This window comes from Salvia hispanica, chromosome 3, assembly GCF_023119035.1.
Source record: "Salvia hispanica cultivar TCC Black 2014 chromosome 3, UniMelb_Shisp_WGS_1.0, whole genome shotgun sequence".
NCBI classification, from domain to species: domain Eukaryota; kingdom Viridiplantae; phylum Streptophyta; class Magnoliopsida; order Lamiales; family Lamiaceae; genus Salvia; species Salvia hispanica.
Genome location: NC_062967.1, coordinates 53,332,264 through 53,353,665, shown reverse-complemented (window position 1 = coordinate 53,353,665; position 21,402 = coordinate 53,332,264). Strand labels below are relative to the sequence as shown.

The window sequence follows — 21,402 nt, the reverse complement described above, 5'->3', positions numbered from 1 at the left end:
ATGATTCCTCTACCAGCGACAAAAAAAGGAGCTTAGTACATGCTGACTCAAATCATTAAATAATTTTTGAACAAAAAATTAAATGGAATTAGTTGGAATAATAAATGAATTGTTCGTCATCATGTTATGTGAATGTGAGTATTCAAATTCAACTAACACAATGAGATTGAATGCAAATCGATGCTTCCCCACACGATTATGGTGAAGTTACATGTATTGCAATTTGTACACACTAATAATCTCAATTTCAATTTGGATTTGAATTAGTGAAATTAATATTAAAAAACGAAAATAAATTTTTTAATAAAAGGAATCTGCTTATACAGCAGTGTAGTTAAAAACGAGGACAAAATAATAAATTGTATAATTTCCAAAAAATGAGTATAAATGTTGCTTCTTAAATAAATAGCAACTCCATTGATCTCATTTACACACTCTCTTCCACCATGGCCGTTTCTGGATATTTCATCAGATTAAACCAAGCTACACTACCAAATTTCCCACCTCCTAAACTCAATCATGCTCCAAGAAAACAAAAGGTAACTTCTTCACAATTTTTTTTGTTTTTCTGCAAATATTTATATGAATATGTTGCATTGATTGAGCTTAATGTTGTGTAGATGCGTGTTAAAGCATGCGGAGCAAGTTCGGGATCGGAGGAAAGGAACATGGCGATGAGGAAAGACAAGGAAGAATTGAAGCTTGATTTCTCTAGCGAGAAACCGGCGACGCCGTTGCTAGATACCATCAACCACCCCATTCATATGAAGAATCTCACCAAGAAGGTGAGTCATAAAAAGATAAAGGTTGTTTCGCAATCATAGATCTCTAGATTTAATCAATCTCTTCAATGGTTTTGGTCAGGATTTGGAACAGTTGGCTGCAGAGCTGAGGCAAGAGATCGTGTACACCGTGTCGAAAACCGGGGGCCACCTGAGCTCCAGCCTCGGCGTGGTGGAGCTCACTGTCGCGCTCCACCACGTCTTCAACACCCCAGATGACAAACTCATCTGGGATGTGGGCCATCAGGTCGGGATGTGATTAATTGTTTAAATTGATTGGATGAAAATTTTAGAACTATGTGGATGTGTGTTTGTGCAGGCGTACGGTCATAAGATTCTGACGGGGAGGCGGTCGAAGATGCATACGATAAGGCAGACATCGGGACTGGCCGGCTTTCCCAAGAGGGATGAGAGTGTTCATGATGCCTTTGGTGTTGGCCATAGCTCCACCAGCATTTCTGCTGGTCTTGGTATGGCTGTAGCTAGAGATCTGTTAGGGAAAAACAACAGTGTCGTGTCGGTGATTGGAGACGGAGCCATGACTGCTGGCCAAGCCTATGAGGCCATGAATAATGCAGGCTTCCTGGACTCCAACCTCATCGTCGTCTTGAATGACAACAAGCAGGTGTCGCTCCCCACAGCCACGCTCGATGGCCCTGCCACCCCTGTTGGCGCCCTCAGTAGCGCCCTCACCAAGCTTCAAGCCAGCCCTAAGTTTAGGCAGCTTAGGGAGGCTGCTAAAGTAGGCCTAATTTGCATAATTCTATCTGTTTGATCGATTGATTGATACTGAAACCGGTTTCTCTTGCAGAGTATAACGAAGCAGATAGGGCCGCAGGCGCATGAGGTGGCGGCTAAGGTGGATGAGTACGCGAGGGGGATGCTGAGCGCGTCTGGCTCCACTCTCTTTGAGGAGCTCGGGTTGTACTACATTGGCCCTGTGGATGGACACAACATTGATGATTTGGTCACTATTTTTGAGAAGGTTAAGGCGATGCCAGCACCGGGGCCGGTTCTCATACACATTGTGACAGAGAAAGGGAAGGGCTATCCACCAGCAGAAGCAGCAGCTGATAGAATGCATGGTTAGATAATCCCAAATTCTCAAATTTCTCTATAAGAAGTATTGTTGTCTCATCTCTTGTTCTTGCGTGTTTGTTTTAGGTGTTGTCAAGTTTGATCCTTCGACCGGGAAGCAAAACAAGGCGAAATCGTCGACACTTTCGTACACACAGTATTTTGCAGAAGCATTGGTGAAAGAAGCTGAGGTAGACAGCAAGATTGTGGGGATCCATGCTGCAATGGGGGGTGGAACTGGCCTCAACTTCTTCCAGAAGCGATTTCCCGAGCGATGTTTTGATGTCGGGATTGCTGAGCAGCACGCTGTCACATTTGCAGCCGGCTTGGCCTCTGAGGGCCTCAAGCCCTTTTGTGCCATCTACTCGTCCTTCCTTCAACGAGGCTACGACCAGGTAAGGAGCAACTATGGTACCTAGAACATTTGGAGTTGTACTAACATTTTTGTGTGGTGATGTGAAGGTGGTCCATGATGTTGATCTGCAAAAACTGCCTGTCCGGTTCGCCATGGACCGGGCTGGCCTAGTTGGGGCTGATGGGCCCACTCATTGTGGCGCGTTTGATGTCACCTACATGGCCTGCCTGCCTAACATGGTGGTGATGGCTCCAGCGGATGAGGCTGAGCTCATACACATGGTTGCAACGGCTGCAGCCATAGATGACCGCCCTAGCTGCTTCCGGTTCCCAAGAGGGAACGGCGTGGGAGTTCCTCTCCCTCACAATAACAAAGGAACACCAATCGAAGTAAGTAAACAACACCAACAACAAATGATCTTTTATTGCATATTACTATGATCTTTGTATTTTCAACCTCAAAAAATGTGTCAACAGATTGGGAAGGGAAGAATACTAGTAGAAGGGAACAGGGTGGCAATAGTAGGGTACGGAGCCGCGGTGCAGCAGTGCCTCGAAGCAGCAAAGGTTCTCGAGTCCTACGACATAGCACCCACAGTGGTGGATGCAAGATTCTGCAAGCCACTGGACACTGATCTAATCCGGCGACTTGCCAAGGAGCACGAGATCCTCATCACGGTTGAAGAGGGCTCGATCGGGGGATTCGGCTCCCATGTTTCACATTTTCTAAGCCTTAATGGACTCCTTGATGGTCACCTCAAGGTATCAAAACAATGCCTTCTTATTACTTACATACATTCACACACATGCACTCCCCCAATTCAGTTCGGGCCTGTTCAGTTTGCAAGACTGTATCTTGAGTTTAAATGAGTATAGTGTGTTTGGTTCATTAGATTGAATCCCACAACTCAATCATAAATGAGGAATCATGTGATTATAGTCATAGTCAACCTCTTCCAACTAAAATAATTTCACAACTCAATCTTGTATTGTATTATATCTTAGCACTATTTATCTAGGAAACCGAATACTGTTGATCCTAGGTTTTGATTATGTCTTGTTTTGGTTGAAATGCAGCTGAGATCAATGATGCTACCTGATAGATACATAGACCATGGAGCACCAAAGGATCAGATTGAAGAAGCAGGTCTCACTTCAAGGCATATTTGTGGGACAGTTTTGTCACTTGTTGGAAGGCCTGTGGAGGCACTCAGACTTCAATAGGTTAAGAATTTGTGTTGTTAGAAACAAATTAATTATATGCAAGATTGTGATTATCTCCTATGTCTATATGATGAATAGTCTCTCTTCTTTTTTTAATAATCAAATTTATCATGCTCACCAGACTACAAGAAATGTAAAATTGTCTTATTCAACACAATAATCAAGTCAAGACAACCCACCAAAAAATGCCTTTGTTGTCTCATCTGTTAGAGAATCTCAAACGGTTGAAGCTTTGACGATTAACAATTTTGTCGTTAATCACGTTTATACAAAAAGAAAAGAAAAAGAAAGTGCCACGACAATCAAACTGATAGTTTTCATAGAAACACAATGAAATTTTTTTCTCGCTTTTCAGAGTGAGTGTTGAATTTGATCCTTTAAAAATACACTTACGCCTTTTTCTCTTTCTCTTTTATATTTTATTTATATTTTCTCCTTTATTTTTTTTATCCAATTTGTCATTAGGCTGGTGTCATCCATTCATCGAATTCAATACTTCAATATTATTCCATAAGTTAAAATGATAACAAATTTTTCGAAAAACTAACATAATTTTGAACTAAATATAATTTAAGATTTAAGATTGTACTCCCTCAGTCCATAAAATAATGTCTCATTTTGAAATTTTTGGATGTCCGCGATTTGAAGTCTCATTTATCTTTTTCCATTCTAAGTAAATAGACCCCACTATTCACCTAAATCATTATAATCACATTTTATTATAAAATCAATGTATAAAAGAGGAGTACACATTCAACTACTTTCCGTTTCTTCATAGTTGAATCATTTTTCCATTTCGGGAAGTTTCTTCATAATTGAGTCATTTCCACATATGGTAACTTTTTTCTCTTTCTTACTTTACTCTCACTTACTTTATTCTCTCTGCTTTATGCACTTTATACTTTATTTTCTTCACTTTTTCCTCTCTCTTACTTTTTTATCTATTTATTTAACACACCCAACATTCATTTCTAAAATTTCGTGCCGAAAAATTCCGCCTCAACTATGAAGAAACGGAGAGAGTAACTTATTTTCCCATATTTCTTCACAAAGTCAAGCAATTTTTTAAAACCCGAATAGAATCAAAATGAAACTATTAATGGCTCCTAGACGGAGTATTATAAATTATACTATTGTTGAAAAATCAACTATTAGTATTCTCTCTATGCATTTTCATTATTAGAAAAAGTCTATGTTACATAAATATAAAAATTATATTTTCTCTTTCCTTTTAACACACTAAATAAAACCTCCTAAAATCTTGTACCGTCCAACAAGTGTAATATCTTTTGTGTGATAGAGGGAGTATTTAAATAGTATTACACGTAAAAAAGAGAGAAAAAAGAAGTTGTATGAGAAACAAAATAGAAAAATACAAGAATTCTTCTACTAATCATTCAGTATTCAAGGGTAAAAGCGGAAATTAAGAAAATTAACAGAAATGAAATCATATTATATTTTCTAATCCAGAGATCTGGAGTATATTTTTTATAATTCAGAGACATAAATTGTGCAAAGTGCATTTTCCAAACACTAAATTTGAAGCTCACTCCTCTTTTTACAGACGAATCAAGACTATCAGTTATCATCCACACTCAAAAGATCCGTCGTTACCATAATAATTACAGCTGCAAAGGTGAAACTATCCCAGTGGCATTACAAAGGATTTACATCAAATCACGTTAAAAGATCTTCATCTACCATACAAAACACCTCAGATAGGTGCTGATGTGGGAAACACTACTTTAATCACAGTTAAAACGTGCTATGCTAGCACTCACTATTTACCGCGGATGTAAACGATCGCAGCCTAGAACGCAGTCTCCATCAAAATGAGATGAATGCTTGAAGTAGGCTCTGAGCAATCCGGATGCATTCGGGTGTCCCTGATATGATCACCTTACCGCTGCTTTCCCCAGGGCTGGGATCTACCACTGTCACGACTGCACTTGATATCTGCCAAAAGAGACCATAATTCAATGATGAATGAAATGATAGTAATAACATTGAATAACGTTAACAGCCCAAAGAGTTGAAATCGCAGCTTGAGAACTCGTTTCAACTTTAAATAACAAGAAAACTGGAGTTCACATTTGCAGAAGTTGGCATACAAATAGATAAGTCGGGGAAACATGGAAACAGCACAATGACACACAAAGCAGACTCTTGAAAAGATGGTATTAGGGTAATGCAGGTTAAGACGAATTAACAAGGAATGGGTTTTAGATGAAGCATACCTCTCTTAAACGAGTCAGGTTGCTTCCATCGTCACCATACACAGAGCTAAACTTTTCCTTGGGAACCACAACTTCGACCTTTTGTTCTGACCCCTCATTCACAATATTGCTGCAAAATAAACATTGAATTATCGAGCAAAACATAGCAGCATACAACAGTCAACTATAAGTCCGATTAGAAGATAACAATACAAGGCTACAAGCTATGGTCAATTGAGGTCAACTTTACAAATGATAACAACTCTAGATTACAATGATACACGATTTTTTTTTTTTTTTAATTTTTGACATACTCAGCTGAATCCACAGTTTAACATTAAGGATGAGAATACTACTAAGAAACCGGCTATTTACAGGGCATGGTGCATACCTTTCTCGCTTGAACCCACTGGGAAAAGTTTCTTTAGAACCATCAACGAGTCTTGGTTTACTCTCTATGTTGTTTGCCTGTTAACAGGAAATCACTTGGAACAGTGAAATCATACAAGCGCACTAGTTTTCATGAAAGAGAAACAATATGATCATACAGCCAAAGGGTCGTGAAGAAAACCATTACCAGTTCCCACTGCAATCCTGGTAGCCAAGAGCTGCTTGATTTCTGCACAAATCCAAGGTGGTCCAATTCATCAATATGGGAAAGTCTAGACAGTTGTGCAGATTGTGTTGAAAAAGCTCCCTCTCCACCAATAGGAATGCTGCTGGAAACAGTTGAGTACAAACTATGTCTGCTTCCTGCTCCTTTGTATCCTATTCTAGAAAAGAAATTCTCCCGAAGCCTCCCAGCAAGTTGAAATAGAGCACTCTTAACGTTTTCATAGTCACCTGAAATCTGTGAAGTAAGACTTGCACAAGTTCAGAAAAAAAATATGTGGATAACTACACGAAATAATCATGTCCATCTGCAACATGCTCATGTTGATCGTGCGACGCTTAAATTAATTGACTCTAATATAAAAGAACAAGACTATCATTAAGAAATAGTGACATTATAAGAGAAGATGTGCATCTTTTGAATAAAGAGATATTTCAATAAGTTTTCAGTTACTACTTAAGCACACATATACGAGTTGGAACATCAACCATCCATTACCCAGGAAGAAGCACATACGATTCTAGTTTGGGTTGAGCAAAACTAGGAGGTTTCAAGATTTAAATGCATAAGCAGTAGCAGTTCAAGCTCAGACCTACCTGGACCACATTATCGCCAATTCCAGCAAAATCTGGAAGATCCGCTCCCATTAGTTGTATCTCAGCACCTGATGCAAGACTTATATCTGTAGCAAGCTTTCCGGCCCCATCCAGTATACTGCTAAGCTGGCTCGATGAAACGAGAATTCTTGCTGATACACTCTCCCCACGGCCGAAGCTCACTATCGCCCCCTGGTCCAGGGCAACTTCGACGCATCTGGAAAAAACACGGACAATAGCGATCTGTGCAGGAGAATACAGCGGATTTGGACTCTGCAAAGAGGACAGACGAAACACAAAAGTGACGAGAAGAAACAATTGACAGAGTAACAGCAAGGTAAGGACCATAGAGAGAGAATAGATGATGTCATCTAAAGAAAACAAATGTAAAAGCTGGATCGGAAACCTCCAAAGAAGAGATGATGGCAAGGCGTTCCCTTGACCCCGACACTGGAGATGCAAACTTTATAGAAGCTCCAGTTTCTTTTTCCAAATATTTGACAATGTTGGCACCCTTTCCAATGACACCACCAGCAATTCCACTAGAGCAAAGAAATCGGAAGATAACTTTCTTCAGAGAGCTTTTATCATCTACATTAAGATACTTTTCAGTGTCTGCCGACAAAGAATGGTCAACAGAACAATGCTCAACAGCAGTATCAGAAACAGGCAGTGTGGAAGTATTGTTTTTCACATTGAAATCTGAGTATGAATTTTGTAATGCCCCATGAGTGGATATATGGCCAGGAGCTCCTTCACCAAGGATTCTATCCTGGAGACGACGAGAAACAGCAAGCAGTGCTTTCTTAACAGCGAGAAGTCCACCCACAATCTGTCACATAATTGAGAAGATATGCTTTGAGGCAGAATAATCTAGAAAACATACCCCTTTTAGATAAAGAGGTGGGTTGCCTCAAACTATATGCACAAAACTGAGCTCGTTCATTCAAGGGAAAAAATCAAATTGGGAACAAAAAGCATTGAACATGTATAAATCCTAATAACATTATAGTGATAGCCATTTATTACTAAGTGACCGAATCTTTTACTCTAAGATATTAACATACTTGATTACCTAAGGCTTACATTTTGGCAATTGATCATGTCTGGATTTAGCAATAATTGAAACATTCCAGCATTAACTGCAGCAATAAGGAAACATAAACAGGATAACGGAAGGCATGCATTTTGACTCTATTCCCAGATAAATGGACTCGAATTGGGAAAAAACTTTGGGAGTTAGGAAACCACCTAACTCGTGTAAGTGAACAACGACAACAATCCTTCCTAACTTATCCATTTTTAAGTTTGAAATGTAAATATCTTCCCACCATTTCATGACTCAATGCTTACATACACATAAAAGTCAAATTCCTAATCAAACTATATGCAATCAACATCATCTATTCAAGCAATCATTGAGAGAATCGCCAAAAATAGCAAGAACTAAATCACCTGAATCAGCTCCTCTTCCGGTGCAGCACAAGGGGGAACCTGCTCTTTCTTGAAAACACGAATTTTCGCCCCCGTGCTTTTGCGAATGGCGGCGACAATTTTGCCCCCCTTTCCCATCAGCGCTCCGATCTGAACTGTCGGAGCTAGTAACCGGCAAACAATCAATCCGTTATTGTTGTTGTTGCGATGTTCGCTATCGTCTCCTCCATTGTCATTTTTCCCAGCACTCCCTTCCACCTCCAAAACCCTCTCAAAAACCCTAATCAAGCCCTCCTGCGCTCTCGAGACGCTCACCGTATCCTCGTCCTCGCCTCCGCCGACGGATATCTTCCTCTCCATCGCGCCCTCGCCGACGATGTTGACCACGCGCTCGTGACAATTGGGGATGCCCTCCTCGAAGCGTATCCTCGAGCCGGTTAGGGTTTCCAGCTGCTTGATTATGGAGCCGGAGTTCCCAATCACGCCGCCGGCGGTGTGCACGTGGCACAGGAGGCGGTACGCCGCCTGCCCCGCGGCGGGGGCGTCGGAGTGGATCTGTTTAGCCGCGGCGGAGCTCCGGTGGCCGGCCGCCGGCTGCTTGGGCCCCGATTTGGGGATTTTCTGAGGGGGAAAGGAAGTCGTGGGAGTCGTGAGAGTCGTCTCCTCCATTATCGACAAGTGGTATGCATAAATCTGCAGAGGGATTTGAAACGACGGCGGCGGCGGCGAGGCGCGCGCTCTTGTGAATTGGGGGAAAGGTTTAAACGAATTCCATTGTGTAATTGAGGATTTTGATTAGGGGATTCGGGAAATAAAGAGAGAGATTAGCATTAGCAGATGATTTGGTGCTTTACGTGGTTTACGATGGAGGTAAAGAATTTGACTTTACAAAATGTTCAATTTCTGTATTTTTTTTAGGTTTTTAAATTAAAGTTAAAACTTAAAACTGTTTATTTTCCAGATTGAAGTTGTCGGTTTGGACTTCACAGCCCAGTTTATGTCGGCAGATCAAATTCCGGCTACGCCCACCGGAATTATTTATAATTGTACTGAAAATAGATATATATTCATTTGCATGAATTTCTAATTATAGGCCAGAATTATAGTGGAATAAATATGATTAGTCAAAATAATCGATATGATGGTGTTAGTGGATCATTATTTGTGTTTTGATTTGTGTTTTGATGGGGGGTTTGGATCCTGACGTGGCTGATAGCATAGCATGGACGTTGTTTCACACATAATATTATTTTATTATGAAATAATTGGATGTGTATACATTTAGCACAACCCTTGCTTGTTGTGCACAACAAAGGATCTTTGCCCTTGATGGTGATATAAGTTATAAATAACTTGATGTATATAGGTAATATATCGGGATAACTTTCCATAAATGGAATGCTCATATTTTTATGGAACGAACTAAAATGAAAAGTGCACATATTTTTACGGGATGGAGGGAGTAGTTATCAACACGTCAATCGGCAAATTGTGGGACGGGGAGATGAAAAATATGGCATAACAACACATCAACCCTCTCAAACCCTTCGCATTTCTCGATCCACACCTTGCACCGCTATGAAGACTCCAAAAGGTGGACTCCTTAGTGGCTGCCTCTTTCGACTCTAGTCTCCAAGAGGTGGGTTCACGACATCTCAAACTCTTCGCATTTCTTTCGACTCCTACTTGCCGATTGAATTATCTTGCCGATTGAATTACTGAGAAGTATCCGCAAGTGTGAGGGTGGGAGAATGCGTGTTTGCGTAAATTGTTTTTATTGTCTTTTCTTTACCTTCCACTTGTCCCAACTTATCAACTGGTAAGTGACGGCCAAGTGTGAGGATGAGACGTTTTAGTAACAATTATATTTACAAAAATGCAAGCATGAATAACTAGTCATAGTTAGGCGTGTGTTCCCAAATGCATATCTAGATAAATGTGGATGAATATGTATATGTTACCACCAAAGCACAACAACAGCTTTCAATTGTGGAGGGAAGGAATCCATATATGGTCATAATGATTTTAGGGATTCTTCTAAATATGAAGAAGACGCTAATTCTGGCTATAGTGAGGAGACTTGGTTTTTGGGCCATGAAATTGACTACCAAAGTGACACTGTGAAGGGGAAAGGACATGGGAGTACTCCACCCTCGGAGACGCCGGAAGTGGGACCGAACCTATCGGTGGCTGCCTTGGTTTCACAACTTGAGCGCTTGACCGCAGATGTCGAGCAATTGGTGTCCCGGATGGATGCAAAAGAACGTCGTCTAGGAGATCCACACACTGGGTTTAGCATCCCGTACACTGCACCAGTATCATGTCCCCTACCGCAGCCGACTATCGCCGCCCCAGCTGTTCTCCATCACGCCCCACACCACATTTCGACGTCGGACATCACGCCAAACTCGCTCCAGCCGCACACCCTTGGAGAACAGTATGCCTGCCACCCGCAGCCGCCTACCCTAGGCATGTCACACTCGACCGATCTGTTGCCCTACTCCGCTGCACCGTACGTCATGCAACTGCACGTGAACCCCGACATCACAAGCAGCCTGCAACAGCCACCAGCGCAGAGCTCCCCACCGTGCAGTCTTGATATCAGGTACGGCTCAATAGAGTCCATTGCCAATGATATTGATGAACATGAATCAGTGCAATCTCAGCAAATTCATTATGATAATATTGTAAGTGATCAATTACTTAATCAGGATCCAATTGGTGATGAAGAGACAAAAGAAGTTATTCACTCTAGTGTTGATGGACCAATTCATGGTAGTCAAGATGACATATATGATTCATGTAATGTTGTTTTTGCACGCCAAGAACCTATACATGTTGTGGAGCATAATAGGGTGGATATTACAATGTTGAGCAACAAGATTGATTCTTTTTTGTTGAAAGAGGACGAAGATGGTTCCATTGAGGAAGTGAAGAAGGTAATTGCATGTGTATATGTTGTTTGGCATGTTGGTGATGTTCTAGGTATTAATCATCGATCAACTTTCCTCGACGCGGATGCACGGGTGATCCCTTTTTGCGATGGATTTATTGACTGCTCAGCCACACCCTGCCCGACACCGCTGGAGCTCGACGAGCCCACATTGACTGTCAAAAGGTGGATGACGCCTCTCTGGAATATATTGCTTCACTTTCGCCTAGCCGATTAAGTGCAAAACTTGGGTCTTGTGCATTTGATCCAGGAGGGAGTACCTCACAACACTTTGTTCGGGATTGGAAGAAGATTGAAGCCTACATTCTGTGGGTGCTCCCACAAGTGAAAATTATTGGAGTTGATCCTTTTGATGCCAATGCAAAGGCGTTATTGTTGCACCTTGACTGTAGGGTAGAGTTGGATCAAGCTGGAGGTTTCGTTGATGGGAAAGCAGTCATAGAGATTGATAAAAAGACTTTTCGTCCTTGCAGCATGGACTTAACAGAGGGGATGGGTCTTGTTAGGTATATGTTAAGCAATCAACTCCAAATTATGTGAGTCTTTAATAAGAGCATGTCTCTACTACTCTTTGCAAGTGATGATGAGTGAATGCATGCTTTCTTTGTAAGTTGATGATATTGGCAGAAAAATGATCGGATGCATTAGGGTATCCAATTGATTTTGAATTCTTTATGTTATACCCTAGAAGTCATGATTGAGCTTGAGCCTAGGACCATTTTTACTTTCGAAAGTTAAGAAAAGTCTTGTTCTAATAAAATTTGGTAAGTGTGTAGTGATAGACATGTCCGGCATTAAGACGGTGTCACCCAAGAGCTCCATTGGTCTAAATAAGACCTCATTGAGTTGTCTTGTATCTAATACTCCCTCCGCCCACTAATACAAGGCGAATTTGATCAAGCACCAGTTTTAAGAAATAAAGTAGAAAATGATTGAAAAAGGTTAGTGGGAGGAGTCCTACTTTATATTCCCTCAATTCCTTAGAGCATCCACAATAGTAGACTAGCGCGTGAACTAGCGATCGCTAGCTGCTAGTCCGGCGCGCTAGTCCACTATTGCGACCTCTCATCCATCGCTTATGGCGCTAGTCCGTCTGCTATTGTGGGCTCCCGACGGACGAGCGGACGGACTAGCGATTTTTTGACTTTTTTTTCAAAACTCTATATATACGGCTCGTTGCACTTCATTTTCATTTGCACCACTTGTATTAACGAGTTTCACTCTACATTTCTCTCTACATTTGGAAATGGTTGATGCGGGAAGTAGTGGTGCAGGTGGTAGTGGTGGGGATGCTGATGAGGTACGCCGGCGGATTAACGAAGAGATGTGGGCCTATACGTCCCGAGAGATAAATCGCATGATACAAGCAGTCTTGCAGCAGCAGCAGCAGCCGGCGGTACCTCGCCCCATCCATCATCGAGCTGTAGTTCCCCGAGACCACGTCTACCAACGGTTGTGGGACGACTATTTTGTTGAGCAGCCGCGGTTTGGGGACAACTTTTTCAGGCGACGTTTTAGGATGCACCAGGATCTATTTATGCGTATCGTGAACGCTTTAGAACGTCAGTACAAGTATTTCCGGTTCAGGTTGGATGCGTACCAAAACCTTCCAGACTAACACTACAATTATCCTAAACGTGTCCATCTCTGTGGGATTCGACCCTTACCTCGACTATACTAGCCAGTAGAGTGGGTTGAGGAATTTTATTGATACCAGGTTCCGGTCGTCGTGCCAACGACTCAGCTAGGTTGGGATTTTCATCCTGATCAGTTGGATACACCCTTAATTTAACACAACACCGAAAACCTGCACTTTCACTTTCACTGATCTACAAGGACAACAAGATGGATCTCTTGATCAAAGTGGGCCAATTACAAGAACTAGAGCTCAGAAGATAAATGAGTGGATGATGCTTTTAGTTGCTGAAATAAAAGCCCAAGTCCAAGACCATTCTACATTGGGCGAAATGGTGAATATTATTCAAGTTAATGGGAAGCCCAATGCATGAAGTTTGGACTTTGAAGTCAATACATATCACATTTTGGAAGCCCAAATTGAATATACATGATGCATTTTCGTCCCAGATGGAGCAGCCAAAATAAAGGGTCCTTTTAAGTTACATTTTGTGTTAAATAAGTTACTTTAGATGTCTTAGAGTTACACCAAAGGTTTATGAGTTACTTTTCTATTATTATGAGTCCTTTTAAGGAGAAAATCGGATGTGTGGGGACTCTACTACTACAATAACAAAAATGTACCCACTTTGTTATTTCTTCCATTTATGGGAAAAACGCCAACCGCTTTGGCGTCTCATTAAGAAAAAACGCCAGCATGATCGGCGTATTACAATTTCTTATTGAATTAAATTTAAAACAGTATTTATCTAAAACACGCCAATATGATTGGCGTCTTTTGATGGAGGGTTCGCTTTTGACAATAAGCACCACCACCATATATAAATTACAAAATATCCACGATTCGACTAAATAAAAAGATTGATACATCACTCTCGTCGAGACCTCCGCATAAACAAATCCCGTAACCCCCTACTGTATTTTGATGTAGTGTTCGGTGTATCTGGTACAACGGCCGTCTCTAAGTCCACATCAAAGAAAGTATCGCGCACTGAACTTCGAGGTGGAGTCCGGAAGTCACCATCGGGGCGGATATCATCACTTGTACCACCGGAATGACGACCTCGACCCAAAGATGTGGGTGGAGGTGGATCGACAAAGTCGTCATCTGAATCATCCCCCAACCAAACATCCCTCCTTGAAGATGAGGATGCTCCCTGGCTAGACTTTTTAGCATGATGCCGTGATTTTTTTGGTCACAGGCATGTCAATGTACAGTTCTGACCGTTGGGAAGGACGGATGTCCATCAACTCACTCTCTCCACATATTTGGAGAGAGTTTTCAATCATCTTCATGACTGTAGCCAAATCCGACTGGTTTGTCATATCTCGACCCCTTATGAAGTGATGTAACTGGTGAAGAGTTTCAACCTACAATCACATAAATTTAGTCATGTTCATCATATCATATCTTCAAAAAATATCACCCAAATTTATTTGAACTTACAGCAAAGTGGTGAGAAGATGCCCCTTCATGGATTCCCTCGTCGTGGTGGATGCCAGGTTTCATTAAGTACACCACCGTTATGTTGCGAAACCAATTCATATATGGTTCGCTCTCATTTGGGTCATTCGTGAAATCCCAATCTGTCCACACCAAGTTGTGTCGATTGTCCCATTGTTGAATCTGCTCATGGTGGTGAGATTCCCAATTCCATTGAGATTTACCACGACGATCTTGTTTCATGAAATATGTCATGTGGAACCTATTTTCAAGCTCGATGATGGGTTGTGGGGATCCAACTGTCGCAAGACTCGATGTGGCATGTGTGGCTCCACCATATTCCAACAAATGAGGCATGTCATAGACGCCCAAATAGGCCGGCCCTCAACACAAACAGCCGACAAGTCTCGCATAACATAAGGTCTCCAAATGAACTACATATTACATGAATTAAGTCAATACAAATAAACTACAAACCAAATGAATTAAATTAATTATAATAAATTACCTGATTGGCATGCATCCTAGAGAATTGATCTCTGTAAAGCTCAACACAATGTTGAGGTGCCTTTGTATATGAAGAAGGACCAGTCCATCTAATAAACATTCAATTTAAGCATGACAAGGATAAATTAAACTAAAATTATGATTAAATACGGTTAAAAAAACAACAATTTCAACAACTTACACGCTTGCTAATGGCTTGTAGTCTGCATGGTCGGGAGGACTTGTCAACGTTGGTCGAATACTTGAGATTCTTTCCCATGCCCACACTTGTAGTAACGTACAAGCTCCACCGACTTCCGTCCTCCTCCCACATGCAGCTTCACATAAGTTGTGATACAATGCGGCAAGCGTCGCACCCCCCATACTATATTGAGCACACCGTTCTGGATCTACAAGGAATTGCAAATAGAAAAAAGAAATTTTGTTGCCTGTAGCGTTTGGGATCATCAAACCACCAAGTAGAAGCAAGCAGTATACACGAGCTCGTTTGACATATATATAATCTTCTTCTTCATCGCCTAGCTCTATTCGTAATTGCTTTGATAAGGTCGTCGACTTCCAAACCTTTTCCTTTATCTCATTATTAGAAGGACAAATTCCAAGATAATTCAAGGAATGCTCCTTCCAATATTCCGGACTCTTGGTGGGGATGTGACCCGTAACCGGATTGCCATCCACTTTTAGTCCCCATAACACCTCCACGTCTTCCAAAGTGACAGTGGCCTCACCAACGGGGAAGTGAAACGTATGTGTCTCGGGCCTCCATCGTTCAATAAGGGCTGTGATAAGATAATGATCGATGTTTTTTGGCTTGTCACACCTTAATATGGTGCCAAATCCCATCTCATCAATCACATGCAAAACCCGCTGATGTATAGGGACATCTCATATAGGCCCACAGTACCTTCTACATCGCACAGCTGGTGCTTTCTCTCCAGCCCATATAATCCGTGATACATGCTCTTTTTGGAGATACAATACCGACGGGTCACCAGGACCACATAGAATTCGCCGTCGAGAGCTTGATGGCATTGTCATATTTCACCTATACAACATGATGGGATCATCAATGAATCAATATACTAAAAATATTATGGTTTACTTGGTATTTGCGTTATGTGTGTAAAAACTTGGCATATCTTCATAAGAAGAAAAAGAGATCATAAATTCTTTAATTTAATTTCTTTTGAGAGGAAAAAAGAGACCATGTGTGTAAAAACTTGGCATATCTTCATAAGAAGAAAAAGAGATCATAAATTCTTTAATTTAATTTCTTTTGAGAGGAAAAAAGAGACCATTACTGATGCATTAACTGGGAAGATATGAATAATTTAGAAAATGGAATGGTTTCTCTACTGTCAAACCCCTAAAAATGGAAAAGTGCAAAACAAATATGTATAGTACTGACGTTTTCAAAAATGTGTCTTTACCATTAAATCAACAAATGTATGTAACTGTAGGTAAATTATTGTTGGCTCTAATTATTCAACCTGGTCACCAAAACTAATGGAATTAACTAAGCAGTAATAACAATTCAAACGGCCCAATCTCCTAATTTCTCTATTTTCACAATCAAGAGTATAATCATATCTTTCTTTTTAAGCTCAAATAGATGCTCTTGCATACATTTAAATCCAATGCAGCATATATTTAAGAAAAATTACCATTCAAGAAAAAATACAGAGCATTGAGAAAATTACCACTCAAGAAAAAAACTATGAAAAATATAGAGTTTGATGTGTACCTCGATTGGTTTATAAGGGCTGGAGATCTGGAGGTTCCCGATTTGGGAAGTTCTTGAAGTAGGAATGGAGGTTCCTGATTAAAATGGCTGAAACTTTGAAGGTCTCTCACGTGAGTTGGAGTCTCTCGCGCAGGAATTGGAGGTTCCCGATTTGGGAGGAAGTGGAGTAGTTTCCGATTTGGGAGAAGAATTGGGGATGTTTCCAATTTCGGAGGAGAAATGGAGGTAGGGTTCGCGATTTGGGGGAAAATAGATGCAGAATCTGTGAAGAGGGAAACACGCCAACTAGAATGGCGTTTTTCAGTTTTTTTTTTTTTAAATATGATTTAATTTAGCCGAAATTGCCTTAAAGACGCCGACACAATAGGCGTTTTCTTAAACACGCCAAAGTCGTTGGCATGTTTTAGATAAATACTGTTTTAAATTTAATTCGATAAGAAATTGTAACACGCCGATCATGCTGGCGTTTTTTCTTAATGAGACGCCAAAGCAGTTGGTGTTTTTCCCATAAATGGAAGAAATAACAAAGTTGGTACATTTTTGTTATTGTAGTAGTAGAGTCCCCCGCACATCCGATTTTCTCTCCTTTTAAGTGTCCTAAGTTGTACTAATGATGTGTGACTTTCAAGAGTCCATTCTAGCCTATTAAAAGGCTTTTAGTTGTAAGCATGTCATTTGAGTACCCCATTGATCAAATACAAAAACAAACTGTCTTGTGAGTTGAATTCTGTCTTCTTTATAGAGTATTTCACTCGTTTGGAACTAATCAAGATACTTTGAGTAAGTTCTTGTGGCGTTCAACCATACCGAGGTTCTTGGCTGATCATATAGCCAACGGGTTGAGGTTTTCCAAGCTCTTGGTGTGGATCAAACCAGATTCTCAATCAATGGAGTTCGCTGCCAATCCTTATACATGGAGTTCTTGGATCAATATATTCAATGGGTCCTTCGTGGTATCATAATCAATATCAGGTAAGTTGTCTAAAACCCCATTGAACGACACTTTCTGACTATTCTCAGGTCTCCTTGTTTTAAGGACTGCACTATCAGGAACACTATTTAAAATATACATTGTTTCGGGGGAAAGGGGAGCATCATCAGCTGGATTACCATCGATCATTACCGGATTTGTTAGCAAGCTTGATATATTGTCTACAAAGGCTACTCTCCTTTTGTGATTCTCAATCAATTTAAGATAAGTAGACATGAACGTTCAGGTGTCCGTTTTTCAGATTCTCCATCCCAAAACATCAATCTATAAGATTTACTTGCCCTATATTTCTCAAAGAACTGATTGTACCATGTTTCTGGTAGTTCTTCGAGCTTAAGTCTTTGGACATAGCATCAACTTCTTGTTCACAAAATCTTGATCCAATGCCAATAGATGCTTTTGAGTGCCCCTGTACAGTGTTATAATAATGTTAAACGACAAAAAATAAAAATAATGAACACAAATACACAATGTCATTTCTGCATGTTCATGGGCTCATTGATTAATGGAGTAAGACGCAAACAATTAACAAAGGCACGTCATAAATCAAACAACCACATGCTAAGATGGTTGTGTAACAAAGAGATATTGAACCTTTAGTAGCATAAAAAATCATTATTTTGTTTTTTCATATTTTCTTCTTTAACTACAAGGAATATAGTGAAAGGAGAGGATTACTATGACCTCACTTTGGACACCAGATCCAGTTGTCTTTATAAGAGCTGGCTATGTTAAAAATAGAGAAGAAAAACAAATAGTACTACATGTAACACTCACTTCACATTGAGGTAATGACGTAACATATCATTACTATATTCTATTATGACAAAACAACACTACATAAGGAAATTAACACTCTAACTACACTCTGCGCCTGCAATTTAAAGAAGACATGTGCAATTGAGAGATTGAGAGATTTGATATAGCCAATGTAGGACACCTTAACATTCTGGACAAATTACAGTAACCAAGCAGACAAATGATTTCAAGGAATAACTCATTTCCAAAGAATGATGATAAAAACAATGCAAGGTAATCTAGCTTAATTTTTCACAAGCTTTCTAGTTATGTCAAATACAATGCCTCAGTTTTGTGTCCTCTTCAATCTCTCCACTTGCTAAGATTCAAAGCATACTTTAGATGATGTAGTACTTGAAGCAGTCGTGCCTGGTTGGCGTTGGTCCACGTCTTGCACACCATTTTCCAACGTGAAATACACATTATCACCGTGCAACTCCAAATCTAGACCATTTTTATCAAAAAATAAAAACAAATCATAAAATGGAAAGAACAGAGTGAAAAACAGAAACATTTGCTGCAAGCATGGACCTTATGAATAAACGCAACAATTTAATCACATTTCCACTAATGGGCCGGCCCGTGTTTTTCCCTGATTGATTTTTAGGCCCATTATTTATCCCAAACAACAAAATGGATTGTGAATATAAGTTCTGACACATATTTATATTATTATACAATACAAATAATTAAAAATGTTACGTCGTAATTTTAATTTTTCCTCTAGTGTGGATACGAATTTTTTTGGAGAAGATGTAGGGTAAAATTTTATTTGGGATGAATTCAAGCTTGGTAAGAAAGAACCGCGTGTTGCATTTAATTTTTTTTAATTTCGAATTCGTTGGTCTAATTAAATACATATATCAAAATTATTATATTGAGTTTTTATTCCTTTTAGGACCGTTTAACATTTAGGATTAGACTGAATGAATAAAAATTAATTTATTAAGATAGATTGAAACTTTAGGATTTTTTGATAGTTTTGGTTAATTTTTCTTGATTGTAATATTTGAGAAATCTTAATAATAAAGATACATTACCCAATTACATATTTTATCAATTATCAAAATTGAAATCCTCCTATTAGGGGGCATGATCATATGCTAACTAATTGCTAATCCCAAATTAAGACTTCATCATAACCATCCATTTTTCTAATCCAAGGGCTTGATTTAACCTAGATTTAAGATATTTTTTTCCTTTAATTAGTTTAAATAATATGAGAAGGATATTTTAGTCCATCCAAATTGTTTTGCATGCCAATATTCTAATTCACGCTCAGATTTCTTTTCCTAAAATCTCTCCTTCCTCAAATTTCTCTTCTTTCTTTGTACCATCAAATTGGTCTTCAAATCTCAAAGATTTCTTTCCAAATTTATATTTTCTGAATCACGCGATTATAAATTGGAGGAATTGATTCTCGCTATTCAAAATCTAGCGATCTCATCAAATTCAGTCTTCATGCGATATTCTTCTTTTTGAAGCTATTTTGCTTGTCAATTTCTGTCAATCTCTTCAACCTATCGTGATTGTCTCCTTTTCGAAGTTATTTTGCTTGTGTTTGTTCAGTAATGGCAGGTATGTGTTAATAATTGTGCTTTTATGTTTTAATTTTGAATCATCCGAAATGCATCTTCTCAATTTTTGTATTTGAAGTTTCTGTTTTTATTCGAGCTATTGTTTCATACATTCGTTAGTAATTTTTGTAATTTTTTATTTTGATGTTCATGTTCCGATACATGTTTATGCTTTTAGTAGTTTTTTCATTGATTAGTACTAGTTTTAGTGTTTTTTTGTCTCAGTTTGTTTGATGATTATTCTATCAGTTTTATTCATATGTTGTTTCCTCTGTTTTTTGTTCTTATTCTCTGTTTCTTAGTTTTAATTTGTATGTTTTATGTTGTGTGTTGATAATGTAATTTATTGATGTTTCTATACTTTATTATTGATTTTTGTAACCTGATATGTTGAATTTGTTTTCTATAATGTTGAATTCATGTTTTAGTTAAAGTTACACCTCTGTGCAAAGAAGAATTAAGGTCTTTTGTTGGAAAAAGTTTCAAGTCACTTGATGTTGCTATCTCCTTCTATGATGCTAAAGAGGTTGGATTTGATCCTCGAAAATCTGGTAGAAAACAACAGGCAACATTACTACTTGGCAGTATATGGTATGTAGTAGGGAGGGTGTGAAGCAGTTACATGATATAGATTCTTTGAATGCAAAGGAAGGTGCTTCCAATAGTAAACGTAGGCGTGCATCCAAGAGGTGTGAATGTGAAGACAAGATATCTTTAAAGTTTGTATCTGACTTTGGTGTGATTAGATATGTTGTGCAACACTTTGTTGAGGAACATAGCCACTCTATGGTTGAGCCCAAGTACAAGCAGTTTATGAAAGTAATAGGAATCTGGATTTTGTGCATCTTAAATTTGGTGAGGATTGTGTTAAAGCTAATATTGGTCCTACAATGACATTCAATCTTCTGAAAGAAGTTATGGGGGGTTATGACGCTATTGGCTGCACGGTAACTGACATCAGAAATATTTCTCGTGATATGAAGTCAAGCATGGAAGGATATGACGTTGAGATGATTTTAACTTAGATGCGTACGAAAAAGGAGCTATGTGATGGCTTTTATTACGCTTATGAACTAGACGTTGCTGATAAGCTCACACGGTTGTTCAGGTCTGATGTCGTGTCTAGAAGAAACTATGACATGTTTGGTGATGTGGTGTCTTTTGACACTACTTATTCAACTAATAGGTAAGTTTTTATTGAGTTTCTTAATGGTGTTTATTGAGGTTCTTAATGGTGTTTATTGAGGTTCTTACTTATGTTTATTGAGGTTTACATGTTACTATATTGAGATTATTAACCTCATCTTCTTCTTTTTTTGATGTAGGTAATGTATGATTTTTGCACCCTTTACTAGTAAGGACAACCATGGATGTCATGTTACCTTTGCAGCAGGTTTTCTTTCAAATGAAAATATCGAATGAGAATCTTTCTCATGGTTGTTTACTCATTTTCTACC

General features: G+C 39.4%; 3 protein-coding genes across 3 annotated transcripts; 1 reads left to right on the top strand and 2 right to left on the bottom strand.

Moving 5' to 3' along the window:
• The first annotated feature begins 380 nt into the window (after positions 1-380).
• Positions 381-3,554, top strand: LOC125211950 (probable 1-deoxy-D-xylulose-5-phosphate synthase 2, chloroplastic). The gene is made up of 9 exons (XM_048111923.1): positions 381-539; positions 621-785; positions 865-1,029; positions 1,102-1,524; positions 1,594-1,867; positions 1,947-2,254; positions 2,322-2,603; positions 2,691-2,975; positions 3,291-3,554. Exons 1-9 carry the CDS (start codon positions 447-449, stop codon positions 3,435-3,437), a joined length of 2,142 nt encoding a protein of 713 aa, XP_047967880.1. The 5' UTR covers positions 381-446; the 3' UTR covers positions 3,438-3,554.
• A 1,391-nt stretch (positions 3,555-4,945) lies between these two features.
• Positions 4,946-9,116, bottom strand: LOC125214614 (KH domain-containing protein HEN4-like). Its single transcript, XM_048115713.1, has 7 exons — positions 8,318-9,116; positions 7,269-7,694; positions 6,863-7,135; positions 6,231-6,503; positions 6,045-6,121; positions 5,675-5,783; positions 4,946-5,393 (listed from the first exon to the last, which is right to left on the bottom strand). Exons 1-7 carry the CDS (start codon positions 8,963-8,965, stop codon positions 5,265-5,267), a joined length of 1,935 nt encoding a protein of 644 aa, XP_047971670.1. The 5' UTR covers positions 8,966-9,116; the 3' UTR covers positions 4,946-5,264.
• Positions 9,117-13,563: 4,447 nt separating this feature from the next.
• LOC125210499 (serine/threonine-protein phosphatase 7 long form homolog) lies at positions 13,564-17,699 on the bottom strand. The gene is made up of 6 exons (XM_048110048.1): positions 17,493-17,699; positions 15,828-15,880; positions 15,017-15,655; positions 14,837-14,924; positions 14,332-14,762; positions 13,564-14,255 (listed from the first exon to the last, which is right to left on the bottom strand). Exons 1-5 carry the CDS (start codon positions 17,697-17,699, stop codon positions 14,580-14,582), a joined length of 1,170 nt encoding a protein of 389 aa, XP_047966005.1. The 3' UTR covers positions 13,564-14,255; positions 14,332-14,579.
• Positions 17,700-21,402: the final 3,703 nt, after the last annotated feature.

Bases quoted from the DNA above. Each gene is read 5' to 3' on its own strand.
- LOC125211950 (XM_048111923.1), top strand. From the start codon at position 447: ATGGCCGTTTCTGGATATTTCATCAGATTAAACCAAGCTACACTACCA. The intron at 2,255-2,321 runs GTAAGGAGCAAC...GGTGATGTGAAG, and splicing joins TTCAACGAGGCTACGACCAG to GTGGTCCATGATGTTGATCT. The intron at 2,604-2,690 runs GTAAGTAAACAA...ATGTGTCAACAG, and splicing joins ACAAAGGAACACCAATCGAA to ATTGGGAAGGGAAGAATACT.
- LOC125214614 (XM_048115713.1), bottom strand. From the start codon at position 8,965: ATGGAGGAGACGACTCTCACGACTCCCACGACTTCCTTTCCCCCTCAG. The intron at 7,136-7,268 runs GTTTCCGATCCA...TCCTCTTTGCAG, and splicing joins CCATCATCTCTTCTTTGGAG to AGTCCAAATCCGCTGTATTC. The intron at 6,504-6,862 runs GTAGGTCTGAGC...CTTACTTCACAG, and splicing joins TTGGCGATAATGTGGTCCAG to ATTTCAGGTGACTATGAAAA.
- LOC125210499 (XM_048110048.1), bottom strand. From the start codon at position 17,699: ATGATCGATGGTAATCCAGCTGATGATGCTCCCCTTTCCCCCGAAACA. The intron at 15,881-17,492 runs GTATAAGGATTG...CATGTTGTATAG, and splicing joins TATTGATCCAAGAACTCCAT to GTGAAATATGACAATGCCAT. The intron at 14,763-14,836 runs GTAATTTATTAT...TGTAATATGTAG, and splicing joins CTAGGATGCATGCCAATCAG to TTCATTTGGAGACCTTATGT.